Below are 16142 nucleotides of genomic sequence, written 5' to 3'. Positions count from 1 at the left end.
GATGTAAAACTCAATGAGTTCCAGTTTCTGCTGCTACAAATGAAATCACTTGCTCCTTTTCTGGCCTAGAATCAATCTAGTCATGAGATAGAAAAGGAAGGCGCTTAACTCTCTCTCTCTCTCTGTCGCACCACAAATGGAAGAACAAATAAGATGGCATTTCTGCTCAATAATTGAAGCTCCATCATTAAAAATAAACAGTCTCCTTATAAATGCTCACTGCAAGCAAGGGTAAACCAGATCAAGGCCATTTCATTAGGCTGGAGGGTAAGCGGTCAGAAGGCAGACAAATCTAGCCTCGGAATTCAGCCTAGGTATGTACTGAATGAGGCTTAAGGCTAAGGAATGAAAGCAGAAACCTCTATGATTGATGCAACAAAGGCTGGTTGGCAACATGTAGAGCAATCCTATACAGGCTTACTCAGATGCAAATCTTATAGAGTTAAGATGTACTGAAATGTGCACAAAAATTTCAAGACCTCCAATTATCTTCCACACATTGGCTTTTCTAGTTATTGGAAGCAGTAGTGAGCCTCAAATTCAGGTTGGAAATTTACATGTAAGGCAAATTTATATCTGTTCACTGAAGGATCTTTGTGGACTAAGTCAGGACTACTGGAGTTTACAGAGAGGCTCTCAATTGCTGCTCTCTCTTTCTCTCTCTCTCCCTCTCTCTCTCTCACACACACACGCAAACACTTAAAATGATGAATGGTGGGACAGCCCATAAGTTCCAGGTTCAGCATATGTTAACATTACCATTCAGTTGCAAGTCAAACTTTACATATTGATTCAGAAGTTCCACTGAGTTCAAGGCGGCTTCTGCCCAGGTAAGTGGATGGCAGGATTATAATATTAGGCTGCTATCCAAACACCACTGAACTCAGTGGAGTTTCCTTCAAAGTCATTATGCACAGGGATGAACTGTTGAGTTATTTGTGCACCAAAGCAGGTGGTCAAACAAACAAACAAACAAACAAACAAACAAACAAACTGTAAGAGTTGATTTGAAATTAAAAACCTCTTATAGGCTAATTTAGATTTACATCCAGAGTGTGCATGTGGACTTTTGAAACTTCAAACAAAATCTTAAAGACTGCAGTGTCAATTGAAGAGGTAGTTGTGCTTGTAACCTCAAAATCCACTTGTTGCCCACTTACGGTGCAGAAGATACAAGGTCCTAAGCCTAAGGCAATTGTTGTAGATACTCATAAAACCTAGAAAAGAATAACTGCAGGGGAAGTTCAGATATATGAACTCTAACATATTTTTCAAGACTAAAATAAAACAATACATTATATTATAAAATATGATGTTGCTACAAGCTGTTCTCCTTACCTAAATAAAAAGTGTAATAATAAACCATAATAAGAATAGGAACTTACATAGTTGTAAGAGACTCTAAAAGACAAGCAGTAAAAGAGATGCTTATCTGAATCAGTCTAGCTCATATTCATGTCTATAAAACTTAATTCAAATAACTGCTTTTGCTGGAATTTATTCAATTTTTGAGTTTAAAAAAGAAAGAAATCCAAATGCTTGGCTACATGAGACATCTAACTTTCCTTTCATGGTTGCTGCATTCTTATGAAAAAGAACTGAAAGTCAAAGTAAGTTCTTTCATCCATTTAAGAAGTTGGTTATTTATTAATAAATCACATTCATTTTTCATGCTTGCACAAATAAATACAGCTTGGGACACAGAACAACATGATAACCCTATATCAAATATCAAGAATGTGCACTATTGTGAAAAATTCCATATTCCAGTCACCCAAACATTTAAAGTTTTAGAACAGCTTCCCTTTGTTCCTAAGGCGGCTGGAATGTAAATGAAGAAATTAAGACTCTCACATGACAGTTATATCATGTCATAATATTAATTTCTTTCTTTAAATACATTTCCAGCTACAGTATAAAAGGAAACATGTAGAGAAATAACAACCTTTCATTTCTCTGTAGATTGAGAACTACATTTGTCAACCTTTCCATCTCTTAAGCTTCTTCACTGGAGCAGAGGAGAAGGGGGGCCAAATAAAGAAATGGTTCATTTTGATATGGCTGCAATTTCAAAATGAACTCAATAAGTGTGCAATTCCAGACAGATTAGATTATTTTAAAAAGTCAATTCCCCATGTCAACTTCCCTTTTGAGCTTTTTGGAAAATTCACAAACTATGGGAACATGAATACATGTGACAATCTCTTAGCCTGTCTCTTCGTTTTATTTCTGCACTTGACAAACTTTGGCTACAACTGTCTAAATCAGGGGGGAGGAACTTCAGGCTCAGAGGCCAAATGTGTCCCTCCAAGTCTCTCTATCCAGCCCTTGGGAACTTCTTCCCTGTCGGCATCCATTCGAGACAATTTGGTCCACAATCCACAGCCATGCCACATTTTACCTTGTCTACCAACAGGAAGCCTATCTGAAGAGCCATTGATAAGACAGGCGTTAAAACCAGAAGCTATCCAAATTGCAATAATACTCTCAAGGCCTTGCAAGTCTAAATAAATGCTTTGGCAATAAACTTCGCAGGATGGGTACCACAACTAATCCTGTTGTTTCATCTACACCAGCCAATTCTCAGCTTTGTAACTTGAAGCAAGGGCCCATTCCAGAAGTTGTTAGACTCAACCCAAGTAAGCATGGACAATGGTTAGGGATGGGGGAAGCTGAATTACAACAACATCTGGAGGGACACAGGTTGCCTACCCCTGATTTAATGGAAATTTCAGTAGGATCCCCACAAGTAATCTTGAAACAGGGGAGCTCATAGGGAAACAAAGTACAAGTCTTCAGGGACAAGGATAATTCTGACATTTTGAAGTTCTGCAAACATAGTTGTTTTCAAGCTGCTTGGGCCCTCTCACCTTTTTATATTATTCCTTGTTAAATTTGGGATATCATAGATATATATGCAAGTTAAAAGGATAACTCAATTATGACCGGATAAGTCTTTTATGATGGAGAGATTTTATATTATTTGGTTATGTTTAAGTATTATATTTTGGAAGGGAAATACATCCCCCCTCCTTTTTTTAATGCTGGCTCCTGAATAATACTGCATCACCTATGCTTCCACTATAAATTGATTTTACATAAGCTCTTCCCCCCTTTTCAAAAACAGATGTATTTTAAGACACAAAAGGAGCTACTTTTTATTCCCACTAGATCTTTTTAATTCCATCATACTCTTTTTCTTAACTAAATAGGAAAATGTTTCCAACATGCTGAGGATATCCCCTCTTGTTCCCGAATGGATTTTTCTGGAAAAAGAAAGACGACAAAAGCCTTCCAGGAATACTCCCGGTTTTATACCAAATTAAAACCACAGCTGTGTCAAGCTGTTTTTTCAACACAAGCAGGATGTGCTGAGATTTCCACCTCAGTCCTAGAGTAAATTTGCTTGTCCGTGTCGGTTGCTTCCATGTAACATATATGGAATTTATTTTAGACCCGGATGCTAAGTATTTGCACCAGCAATATGAGCAAGCATATCTGTTTGCAATAAGAGCGTCTTGCCGTAGTGTCAGCTATGTAGAGTATGCTTCATAAAGCAACTGAATACTATTATTATAATTGCTACTACTACTACTATTACCACTACAATGTGTTACCCGTCCTTTACCCTAAGGTGCCAGGACAGATTAATTAAAATGCAACATTAACATTAAAGCACAATATTATCACACTATTAAAAGCAGTTTAAAACAAATTGCAGGAATAAGGTGGGTCCTAAGAATATACTTCTCAGGTATCAAAAGCCAGGGTGAACAGGTGCATCTTCAGCATTCACCAAAAGCTGTAGAATGAAGGTGCCAGACACACCTCTGTGGGAAGCACAATGGAGCAACCAGGAGTGCACCCTCTGCCAATCTTAGCACCCTAGAGTGTCGGTAGGGAAGGAGACAATCTTTCAGGTATTTGAGACCTGGGTCATTTAGGACTTTAAACACTAACGTGAGACACAATAGCTCTTACAGCATTCTGCACATAGTACTCCATTCAGTATACAGAGCAACAAGAGAGTATGGTAAGGAAACAAACATAATACACCCAGGCCTTTCTCAAATTATCTCAGGCTTCAGATCCTTCTCCGTCTTTCACTGGAGGAGACACTTTCACTGGGAAACACAGCAAACTACTACAGGTGGCCACTCCTCTCATTGTGATTTTGTTGCAAGATTTTGTTGGGCTTCAAATCCCATGAGGCCCAGCCAGCATGACCAATGATTCAGGATGGTGGAGTTGTGGTCCATCATCGTCTGCAGGGACCCATCCTTTCCTTACTAGCCACGAGGGAACTATGTGGGAAGCATCTGCACTGCCAAAGCTGCAGGGATTTGCTGTGACTACCCAAAGCAAAGCTGCTCTCTTGCAACCTTCTAGATTTCCACGATGAGTAGCAATGCTTAGTCCTCTTCATGGTGGTAAACCTACGCTTGGGTTGCAGTATGACTTCCGACTGCAGGAGAGAGCCTCATATAATACAATGCTCTGGGGCGGGAGGAGTAAAGTGGTACCTCTGGGCTATGAACTTAATTCGTTCAGAAGGTCCGTTCTTAACCTGAAACTGTTCTTAACCTGAAGCACCACTTTAGCTAATGGGGCCTCCTGCTGCTGGCGTGCCACCAGAGAATGATTTCTGTTCTCATCCTGAAGCAAAGTTCTTAACCCAAGGTACTATTTCTGGGTTAGCGGAGTCTGTAACCTGAAGCGTCTGTAACCCGAGGTACCACTGTACCTACGATAAATTCAAGGGACTTAAACGCAGCAGCTCTCAGCTACTTTGTACAAAGGCAAATACTTTGAGCATATATAACTCAGCATTTTCCTTTTCATCAAAAGAGCGGGGAAACTTGTTGTGCATGCACTGGAGAGAAAACTGGAAGTGGAAATCAAAGCTATAACAATTTCTTTTAAAATTCAACCCACCCCTCCCGCTGCAATGATAATCAGTATTGTCAGCTCCAACATGCTGGTCATGTCTGGGGTATGTATACCACTCATTCTCTGCAGCACCTCATGCATGCAATTGGGAAGATGCAGAAGGGCAGTCTATTTGTGGAAACCTTATTGGATCACATAACTTCCCTGCAAAGTCAGGGGAATAGACTTCAATGCGGCATAAGCACTTGGATCAGAGCATTTACTTCCTGGCACTCTCTCAACAGCTTTGAAAGGTAATACTTCAAAAAGAGCATAAATATACAAGATGGGCACAATTAAGTACGCATAACTTCAGTGCAAGAGCAGTCATACATCATCTATGCAAAATGAACCGTATTGCCTAATCAATGCTAGAACTGTTCAAATCCCACTCTCGAAAAAACTACGATTCTGCAGTCAATTGCAGAGATGTAAAGGAAGATTAGTAGTTAAATACTTTAGCTTATTAAGCTAGTGAGTAATTGTCACATGCCAGACCTATGACTGAATACTGTTATGTCTTTGGGGTTTTGTCAAGCCAATGTTCATTTAAAAAGAAAACTTCCACGACAAAGTAGTATTTCATAAGATGAAAATTCAGTCCAGTGACTAAATCTGAGTATTATCGTAAGCCTAACCACATGGATTCCCAAAAACAGAATGAAAATGATGGTTACTCTTCTGTTATGATTTGGTATCTATGGCAATAGCTTTCATCAGCTTCATGACAAACATTCAGAGGCAGGAACTAGAGAGGCAATGGTGTTTCATTAAGGAAAATAAAAAGTGATGCTTCTTAGTAAGACATACATATCCTCTCCAGTTCTTGCATTAGATTCAAATTCCTCTCTCTCTAAGGCAGGCATAGGCAAATTCGCCCCTCCAGATGGTTTGGGACTACAAGTCCCATCATCCCTAGCTAAGAAGACCAGTGGTCAGGGATGATGGGAGTTGTAGTCCCAAAACATCTGGAGGGGAGAGTTTGCCTATGCCTGTTCTAAGGTAACACTCCCTTTAGTCTCTTTTTTGCAGTGCATTTTTGGCCCCCTTTACTGTTTACAGTAAAGGCTCATTGAAAGCCAATTTCACTATATTATCTTCATGTTGTCTGTTGTATACAAAGCTGGAGTATAAAGAATTCTACTTATGGTGCCCCATAAATATAAATACTATTTATATTGTCAAAGCCATCTGCTTGTCCCTCAATACGTTTTATATTTAAATATATGTACATGTGCACACAAACACTCAGCTTTTCAGTTCCAGAAGACCCGCAAGGCAGCACACAAAACATCAATGAAAACAAATAAATAAGAACTAAGAGTCCACAGCAAAATAAACAAAAGCACTGAAGGTTATGCCTTCAACTAAACAATGTCTCTAACTGCAGCCACTGCTGTTTTGTTTACTGAATTCTACATGAAGAGATTGTAGGTTACAACAGTTGTGTTTAATGAAAAACCCAGCCCCAGGCCATGACAACAGTGACCCCCATGTTACAGAGGAGTGAGTGGATTTTGCAGTGCTGGACATAATTTCAATTGGAAAATTTCTATGCAAATAGGATGAATTGCATTGGAAAACCAATGACTCCATTGGTAGAACATGAGACTCTTAATCTCAGGGTTGTGGGTCTAGTTGGACTAGATAAGCCTTGTGGTCCCTTCCAATGCTACAATTCTATTATTCCGATGTTCTAAAGGGTATCTAATTTAGAATGTTTACTTTACTTGAGTTTAGTAAGCAGAGCTAAGAACTTTGAAACTGCCAAGCTTGCCTAATAATGTATTTTTAATTGGTAACCATTCATTTTCACTAATGAACTTATGAAATGGAATATTCTCCGCAAAACCAGAAAGCACTGAAAAATGTTCTACCCCACATAAAATTGTCTATTACTAAGCTAATTATAGTTATTACCACCTTAAGGGGTGTTTTATGTATCTGAACATATTGCCTTAGGCAATTAATGGGAGTGGGGGATCGAATTTTTATTTACTGCTACGGAAAAAAAGAAAATCAAGATAAAGCTTCCAACACGAAAATACTAAAGCTCTCCAAAAAGTAGAGTTGCGTACAATTAACATTTGTGTATTTTTAATGTAGCTGTGCATAGCCATAATAGGACTTTTAAAATATGACACAGGCAGGTAACATGCTATTAAAAAGTATATTGGGTCATGAAATGTCTATATACAGGGCAAGATATTGGCCTTTTGCTAACATGAAAAGATGCATGGCAGTGAGTTTTAGATCTAGTGTGCCAGAACCACAAATATGCCCATAAAATGTTAATTACAAGGCAGAAGATAACATGAAATTACAAGGTGCAATCTACCTTCTACCTCCTTCCTAGCCTAGGGCAATATATAGTCCACATTAGCATCCACACCAAAGGAAGAGGAGAAGGAGGTATGGAAGTGGATACCTTTGAACAAGTTAAAATTACAACTGTGGGAAATGTATAATATCTGTTCAAGAAATATTATTTTATCTGTTCAAATGTTTTCTAAAAGAAAGGATTTCATATTTTCTAAAACAGCACTTCATTTCTTAAGTACGTATCGGAAACACTATCACAAAATTAATTTTGATTATTTTTTTGCCTTTCAGATTGAAAAAGCTTATTGACCAAGACGCAGCCTATCAGGCAAAAAAAGAAAAGGAAAACAGCAAGAAAATAAACAAACTGAAGGAGGAACTGACAAAACTCAAAACATTTGCGTTAATGGTCGTGGATGAACAGCAAAGACTCACAGAACAGCTAAGCCAGCAAAGCCAAAAGATCCAAGACTTGACCATCACTGCGGAACAAGCTCATGAGAAACTCTCCACTGCAGAAACAAAAGCTCAAGAAGAGGAACAGAAAGCTCTCCGGCTGGAAGCAGAACTTCAGGCGCAGTCCTGTAAGGCCTGCCAAGAACAGGAGGTCGCCATGGCCAAACTAACCAATGAAGAGAGCCAGAACCGCCAGCTTCGCTTAAAATTAACAGCCCTCAGTCGGCAAATTGATGAACTTGAGGAGACTAATAAGTCATTGCGGAAGGCGGAAGAAGAACTGCAGGACCTGAGAGAGAAAATGAACAGAGGGGAATGTGGAAATTCTACCCTTATGTCTGAAGTGGAAGAACTAAGGAAAAGAGTACTGGAGATGGAAGGGAAGGACGAAGAACTCATAAAAATGGAAGAACAGTGCAGGGAGCTTCACAAGAAGCTAGAAAAAGAAGCATCCCAGAGTAAGAACTTCAAAGCAGAAGTTGATAAACTCAACAAGAGAATAATGGAGCTTGAGAAACTGGAGGATGCTTTCAGCAAGAGCAAGCAGGAATGTTACTCTTTGAAATGCAACCTTGAAAAAGAAAAAATGTTAACAAAGCAGCTGTCACAGGAACTGGATGGCTTAAAAGCCCGTATAGGAGAGCTTGAAATAATTGAAAGCAAATTGGAAAAAACAGAGCTCACACTTAAGGAAGATTTGACAAAACTGAAATCATTAACGGTCATGCTTGTAGACGAGAGGAAAACAATGAATGAGAAAATAAAACAAACAGAAGAAAAACTACAAACTGCAAATACACAACTTCAGCTGGAACAAAAAAAAGTTATGTCAGTCACCGAAAAACTGATTGAAGAAAGCAAGAAGGCATTAAAATCTAAAACTGATGCAGAGGAAAAAATGTCTCATCTCACAAGAGACAGGGATGAGTTGAAAAACAAACTAAAAGCAGAGGAAGAGAAAGGAAGTGATCTCTCCTCCAAAATGAACCTGCTAAGGAAAAAGCTTCAGTCCTTAGAAGCCATTGAAAAGGAGTTTCTTAAAAATAAACTTAAGGAAACTACCAAGCCTAGCCCATCTTTGCAGCAAGAAAACAACAAGATTAAAGAACTAGCCCAGGAAATTGAGAGGCTCAAGCACAAACTTAAAGAAATGAAAGCCATAGAAGATGATCTCATGAAAACAGAGGATGAATTTGAATCTTTAGAACGTAGATATATCAATGAACAAGACAAAGCCAGATTCCTATCAGAGGAACTTGATGTTGTGAAAAGAGAATTGGCTCGGTATAAGTTAGCAGAAAAGACGGAATGCAACCACGAACAGAGATTATTCAGGAAACTCAAGGAAGAAGCAGCCAAATCAGGACACCTTTCAAGGGAAGTAGATGCACTGAAGGAGAAAATTCATGAGTACATGGCTACAGAAGATTTAATATGTCATCTAAGGGAAGACCATACAATCCTGCAGAAGAAACTCACTCACCAGGAAAACAAAAACAAAGAATTGGGAAGAGAAATGGAAATCCTTACTAAAGAACTAGAGAGGTATCGGCGTTTCAGTAAGAGCCTCAGACCAAGTCTCAATGGAAGGAGAATTTCCGACTTGCAAGTTCTCTCTAAGGAAGTTCAAACAGAACCAGCAGACAATGAACCACCTGATTACAAGAGTCTAGTTCCTTTGGAACGGGCTGTCATAAATGGACATTTATATGAAGAGAGTGACAATGAAGAAGACGACGACAACAATGATGATGAGCAAACAATATCCTTCAAGTACAATGCCGCTGTTGCAAATGCAGTAAACAATAGTAAACTTTGGATACCGTGGATGAAGTCCAAAGAAAGCCACATCCAAAATGGAAAAGTTCTCACCAAGCAGAATGGAAACTGCATTCAGCCTGGAAATTTGGTTCTAAGCCATACACCAGGCCAGCCTCTTCATATAAAAGTTACTCCTGACCATGGACAAAACACAGCTACCCTTGAAATAACAAGCCCTACTACAGAGAGTTCCCACTCTTTTACAAGCACAGCTGTGATACCCAACTGTGGCACACCAAAGCAAAGAATAACCATAATTAAAAATGGGTCTTTGACGCCTATAAAATCTAAAGTAGCTGATGGTTATACAAGTCCAGAGCAAGCCGTGCCACCACTTACTGTGTCTGCCTTTGCTAGATCTCAAACACCTGAATCATGTGGCTCAGTAACTCCTGACAGGACAATGTCCCCTCTGGCTCTTACAAGTTCTTCAAGTTCCCCGGAGCAGGTACTTTCACCAGAGCCTCTGGAAACTGGTGACAAGCATGCTATCTTTAGAGTATCTCCTGAAAGGCAGTCATCCTGGCAGTTTCAAAGATCTAACAGTTCTGGTTCTAGTGTGATAACTACTGAAGATAATAAAATACATATTCACTTAGGAAGCCCTTATGTTCAAGCTATTCCTAATTCAGCAAAAAACATTAGCCCTTGCACCACAGCGCAGGATAGCAGAAGTCCAGCGTTAGCCAATGGAACGCCAACTAAAGCTATCAACAAAATCACCAGCAGCATCACTATTACACCAACAGCCACTCCTCTCTCACGGCAATCACAAATTACAGTAAGTAATGTGTATAACTGACCCTCCCTCACTGTGTTGACTTACTTACTTACCACCAGTACAAACTTATACTCTACATCCTGGCAAGAAAGATTTGGGACTATTTTAATTAGAACTTTGTGAGAATTCCTTGCATGTGGTCCAACAACAGCATACACAACTAACATGAAGATCCGTCTCTTTAAACATATATAAAGTGTGCACTTACTGTATTACCTGTTCATTTAAATAACTTTTTGTAAGACACTTAAGACTTCCACCTGTATAAATGCATCTTTGTGTATTGACGTTTTCAATAACTGACATTATTTCTTGACTGAAACTTTTTGGGTGAAATATTTTAACATTACAAAACAGTAAATAATTGTGTTTTTTAACCACTGCCTGCAGAAATCATTTCGTTTTTGTTCCTCTGTATGTGAATTTTTGCACGTAAAACAGTTTGATTTTAATCTTTAGACAGCGTGTTGATTTTCGTTCACTACCTTACTCATTCCCTGATTTTTCTATTGCTATACGGATCAGTACTTTCTGATCAAATAGCATACAAAATTGCATGTACTTTAAAATAATGATGCATGAAATTACATGAGACCCCAGAGTAGCATAGTGGTAAAGAGAATGAGTCGAGAGCCAGAAAGTGGCTGAAGTGAGATCTGAGCCAGCAATGAGCTCTCTGGGTGGAATAAGAGAAACCGCTATCACTAATTTTCAGGATTGAAGAGAATACGTGCAAAATACTTTCAGCACTTGGGATAGCACTATATCAATTCAAAGCAAGCAAGTAAAAATATTTCAAAGCAAGCAAGGAAAAACATTTGGGGGAAATGTAATCTGGTAGTTCTCCCCCCCCCCCCAATAATGCAAACTGGATCGTGAGAATTATACTCCAACTTCTTTAAGCCAGTTATTTCTCTCCCTTACCCACACACTTTGAATACGGGGAGCTACTTTACAGCAAGTCAAAATATTCATCGAGCCAAGCATTCCTTACTCTGACTGGCAGCAGCTCTCCAGGATCTCGGGCAGACGTCATGTGATCCTATTAACTGGAGATGCCAGGAATTCAACCTGGGAACCTCCTGGATGAACTGCAATAGCTTTGCCACTAACCTGTATCAAATTAGGTACTGTATTTTTCGCCCTATAGGACACACTTTTCCCCCTCCAAAAATGAAGGGGAAATGTGTGTGCATCCTATGGGGTGAATGCAGGCTCCTTGGCTTCAGCGATAGCAACGCGAAGCCTCCGAAGCCTGCGCTCCAGAGGCTTCGCGTTGCTTTCGCTGAAGCCAGGAGAGTCTGCTCTTTGAGGCTGGCGGTGGGGGAAAGCAGTCGCGTGCGGCTCCTGTGGGCTTTTGCGGGAGGTGGGGGAATTCCGCCACCTCCCGCAAAAGCAGGGAGAAGGTCTTGGAGTAGCGCACAGGTTGCGTGCAGCCTGTCCGCTGCTCCCAGAGCTGCGGGGGGGGGGGGTGTCATATTTTTTCCCTTGATTCCCCCCCCCCCGAAAACTAGGTGCGCCCTATGGGCCAGTGCACCCTATAGGGCGAAAAATACAGTAGTGAACACAGGAAAAAAATTGCCATCACATCTAATTCTGACAGACAATATTCAATGAATACCAAGGCTGTGTAAAAATGAAGCCCAAGTTCTGTTAAGGATAATAGCTGCCTGTACTATGGGCTAAACTATAAAATTTGTCCTTAACTTTGGGTGCATTCACAAATATTTCACTGCAAACACACACACCAGCGTTGTACCAAGTACCCAACAGATTTTTGCTCCTATAAACATGCAAATATGATTCCAACACTATCCCCCTTTTTAACATGACCACTTCATTAAAGAAAGGAAAATCAGCAAAGGTTTTAAGTGTTATAAATAAATTGAGACATATAAATTCATTCATTTAAAAATACATTTATTCCACCTTTCCATATGTATGTTGTAGGCAGCTCTCAGAAAGACAAAAGAAAATATCAACACAACATTAAAATCTAATACAAAGAACAAGAGCATAATCCACAATGGCACAACAACCTGCTGTCCACAGACAGCTGTTGTTCAGTCAGATGCCCAACAAGACAGCAGAACAAGTTTATTCAAACATGAAACAAAACTTTTTCAAATGGGAACTTAGTGAAACAGAAGGTGGTCATTTAAACTCCCTGGAGAATGCATTCCAAATACAAGGACCATCACTGAAAAAGCCCCACTTCCATTTGCCACTCACCTAATCCCTGAAGGTGGGGCACTAGCTAATGGTGCCCTCCAAAAAGCCAGATTCATGTAGAAACAGGTGACCCTATAAGGCAGGAGGGGAACTGGAACTGTCTAGTGGGCCAGGCTGTTCTCTCCTCTGGCCCATACCAGGTTTGACAGGTAGGTGAAATTGGCCATCTGTCAATCACCTCCCAATGATCTCAGGTGACATTTTTTGCCCACAGACATTTGACAGAGCACTTTGGAAAACATTTCACAAAACAGCACTTTGCAAGACCGGACAATCAGCTGACTAGGGGTGCCCACAAACCTATTTTTGGCTGAGCCAGTTTTGTTACCTGTCCCATGCTTGATGCCATATATGACATCAGGTGTAGGGCATGGCTTGGCCAGAACTATCTCCTAGGTCATATGAGGAGGCCTGGTGGGACTAATTAGGCCCGTGAGCCTGAGGTTTCCCATGCCTGCTGTAAGACAAAGGCATATCCAAGATTCAAGTCATAAATTGGAATATCTGTAAGTTGGTATTCCAGTATGCATGTAACACTAAACCATAGTTAATAATTAACTATGGTTTAATATGAATGAGCAGTGTGCTGGTGCATGGTGCTGATTAGTGCATACTTCGCTCCGCCTCCAATCCTATCTCTGATGCAACTGGGGAAAAGACGCTATAAAGGCTGGCTTGGTGTTAGATGTTAACCAGTGCTCCTAGTTCCCCCACCCCACCTCCCCCAGCAAACCATAAGGAGTCAGCCAATAACAAATAGTGGCTTCTGTTCATGGTTTGGTTAAACCATACGTACTTTTAAACTATGGTTTAATATATGACTCAGACCAAAACGTTACAATTTCCGTGGTAAAATAAAGTGATAAATTAAAGGTGCAGTTAAGGGGGGGGGAGCTTTTACAGATGTTTAATCTAAAGTACAAGGAGAGCCTACTGAAATTAAGGTAATCGTGTTCATGACCTGCAGCCTTCATAGGTATTGCTCATATTTTCCAAGCAAAAGGTATGTGCATCAGCAATCACATTGGAACAGTTATATTTAAAACAGGTGTGAATTGGGGGGGGGGGTTGTCTCAGGTGGAATAAGAGGTATTTTGAGGGGTAAGCAAGCTTGTGATATTGTATTAACACAAATTCACATTAAATACCAATATTCTTAAACAACTCAGTATCTTCTACACTTACAGTGCAATCCTATATATATATATATATATATATATATATATATATCTACTTAGGAGTAAGCCCCACTGAATTCAACAAGGCTTGCTCCCCCAGGTGCATAGGAGTGCAGCCTTGGTTATTCTGGTTTGATATTACAAAAGAAAATAAATTATATTTCAGATTGCTTTATCAGCTGCATTTAAGTCTTTAAGACATAGATCACCATCTAGAGAAATTCAGACACACCTTAAATTCTGCTGAAATCCATGGAAATTCACATTGATTACTTTCTCTGGATTACAAGCATAAAAAGAAGCATCTCTTTTGGTTAGGCTTTTGCTGAAATTCTAGGATTATTATGAAGAGGTGTTTTCAAAAGCTGAGAAAGTTAACTATTAGAAGAACAGCAGCACAGTTGCTGAACTATTTATTTAGTTTGCAAGAATATATCAGGAATAATGTGCATTCAACAGAGACAAGATTTAAAAGATGAATGGATCCCATCAGGAAATAGCAGGCAAAAATAACCAGGGATCCAATAAAGCTTTGCTTTGGATGAACTTTTCAGGTATCGACTATAACTATGCGAGAAAAAGAAATTGAATTGAACTAAACATGCAAAACATGATTTGCAAATGAATAGTTTGCCAATTTGACAAAACAAAACTACCAAATAGATGTTTGGTTTTTTGAAGGTAAATAACCCAAGGTAAACCTAGGATGCAGTCCATAAAACTATCCTATCAATCGATTGAAAGAGCTGGTTTCACTTTTCAAAAAAATGAGTCCCATTCCACACAACTGGCTAATTTGCCAGGACGGAATCCCGGGTGTACACATGATCTAACAGAGGAAGATGCAAACAAACTGCATATACAAATGCAGACAAGCAAAGAGGCATTATTTTTAAACTGGGGCGGAGCAAGCATGGTAACACACCTTATTGTCAGCCAAGGGGGGAGGAATTGCACCCCTGCATTCCAGTGCAGATAGGATTCCGATACAAACCACAAGTTTGTGTTTTTAACCCAGGTATCTAACTACAGGTATTTGAAGCATATTATTAAATCTGTTTTAGTACGGTGGTCAGCTTGGCCCACATAACATACAAATAATGCAAGAACTGCATACTTGTAATCCTGGTCTTATAGATCAGAGCCCCAATTTAACAGGAGAAATTTATTAGGCATGTGAGGCAAATTTCTGGGTTTAAGCGTTGCACCTCAGGGAACACTCCTCAAGATAAGGATATGTGCTGCAGTGGAACAAATAGCTACCTTTCATAGGAACAATAGAACAACAACAAAAACCCTATTGTTTCTATACAGCGGAACTACATGAACATCAAGAAAAGAGCTTTCGTGTGCATGCACACTTCTTCAGACACCAAGAAGTGTGCATGCACACAAAAGTTCATACCACTAACAAACTTATTTGGTCTCTAAGGTGCTACTGGACGGAATTTTTTAATTTTGTTTCAACTATGGCAGACCAACATGGCTACCTGCCTGTAACTAGAATCAAGAAAAGAGTTAGGTGTAGACAATAAATGACCAAGCCACATGCAACAGCAGCTACTTATACAGTACAGAAAGACTGGCTGAGAACATCCTATTAAAGCATTCTATATAATTACAATGATTAAAAGGATCGCACCTGGACTAATTATCAGTAACTCAACTGAAGACAGTCTAATTTGATTTGATTTATTAAAAAAAGATCAAAAGGAGAGACAAGACAGTAAGGTTTCTGCAAAGTTCTAAAGGTTGGCTATCTACTTCAAGCTCTGCTTGGCTCATTTAATAATGCCAAGCCACAACTCTCTTTTATCATCGCTAGAAACCTGCATATGCTGCTGACTTGCATGTAATTTATAGTGATTTGAAAACGACTTACTCATGAGAAAAATATGTATAGGCTCACAGTTCAATAGAATAAAAGACCTATTCCAAACTCCAATTCTATGCCAAATACCATGTTAAAAAAGAAAAACCTATCATAATATTACTATAACGGGTTGGCAACTGATTATGCCAACTGCCCCTAAGGTTCCTCTGCTTTTCACTTAAATATAGGGTTTCTTTCTAAATGCTTCAAATGGTAACCACATCCTGTGAAATTAAGCAATTCTATCCTGAACCCACATTAAATTAAACAACCTATAATGCAAACTTTAGAAATCCTTGGGTGATCAGTTGCATCATAAAGGGCAACATGAACAAGTATAAAATCATGTATTTGCCCATTATTTCCCTGAGGCTATCCCAACTGAATGCTGTAACTGAAAACAGCAAAAATCTAAGACTATTTAGCTCATATTGTGCACCACCCAGGCAAGTACTGCTTTTGTGGATCAGACCAAATATACTTCTAGGGCGACGCTACATCTCCCACAGTGGCCAGCTATGTTCTGCCTCCACCACTGGAGATGGCATGT

The 16142-nt window shown here is 39.5% G+C and overlaps 2 protein-coding genes across 3 annotated transcripts in view; one reads left to right on the top strand and one right to left on the bottom strand.

Annotated features, from left to right (window-relative positions):
* CMSS1 (cms1 ribosomal small subunit homolog) overlaps positions 1-16142 on the bottom strand; it is a 184089-nt gene that overhangs the window by 157867 nt on the left and 10080 nt on the right. The gene's annotated exons all lie outside the window — the stretch shown is intronic.
* The window catches only part of FILIP1L (filamin A interacting protein 1 like), a 67467-nt gene that overhangs the window by 45359 nt on the left and 5966 nt on the right, over positions 1-16142 (top strand). For both annotated transcript variants that reach the window (XM_081198922.1, XM_081198923.1), the window contains one exon: positions 7543-10309. In XM_081198922.1, coding sequence (XP_081055048.1) covers positions 7543-10309 — 2767 coding nt within the window. The remainder of the gene's footprint in view (positions 1-7542; positions 10310-16142) is intronic.

The sequence above is a fragment of the Podarcis bocagei genome (genome assembly GCF_964188305.1).
Source record: "Podarcis bocagei genome assembly, chromosome: 6".
Lineage (NCBI taxonomy): Eukaryota > Metazoa > Chordata > Lepidosauria > Squamata > Lacertidae > Podarcis > Podarcis bocagei.
The sequence above is the reverse complement of the archived record's forward strand: the minus strand, read 5'-3'. Positions and strand labels throughout refer to the sequence as shown.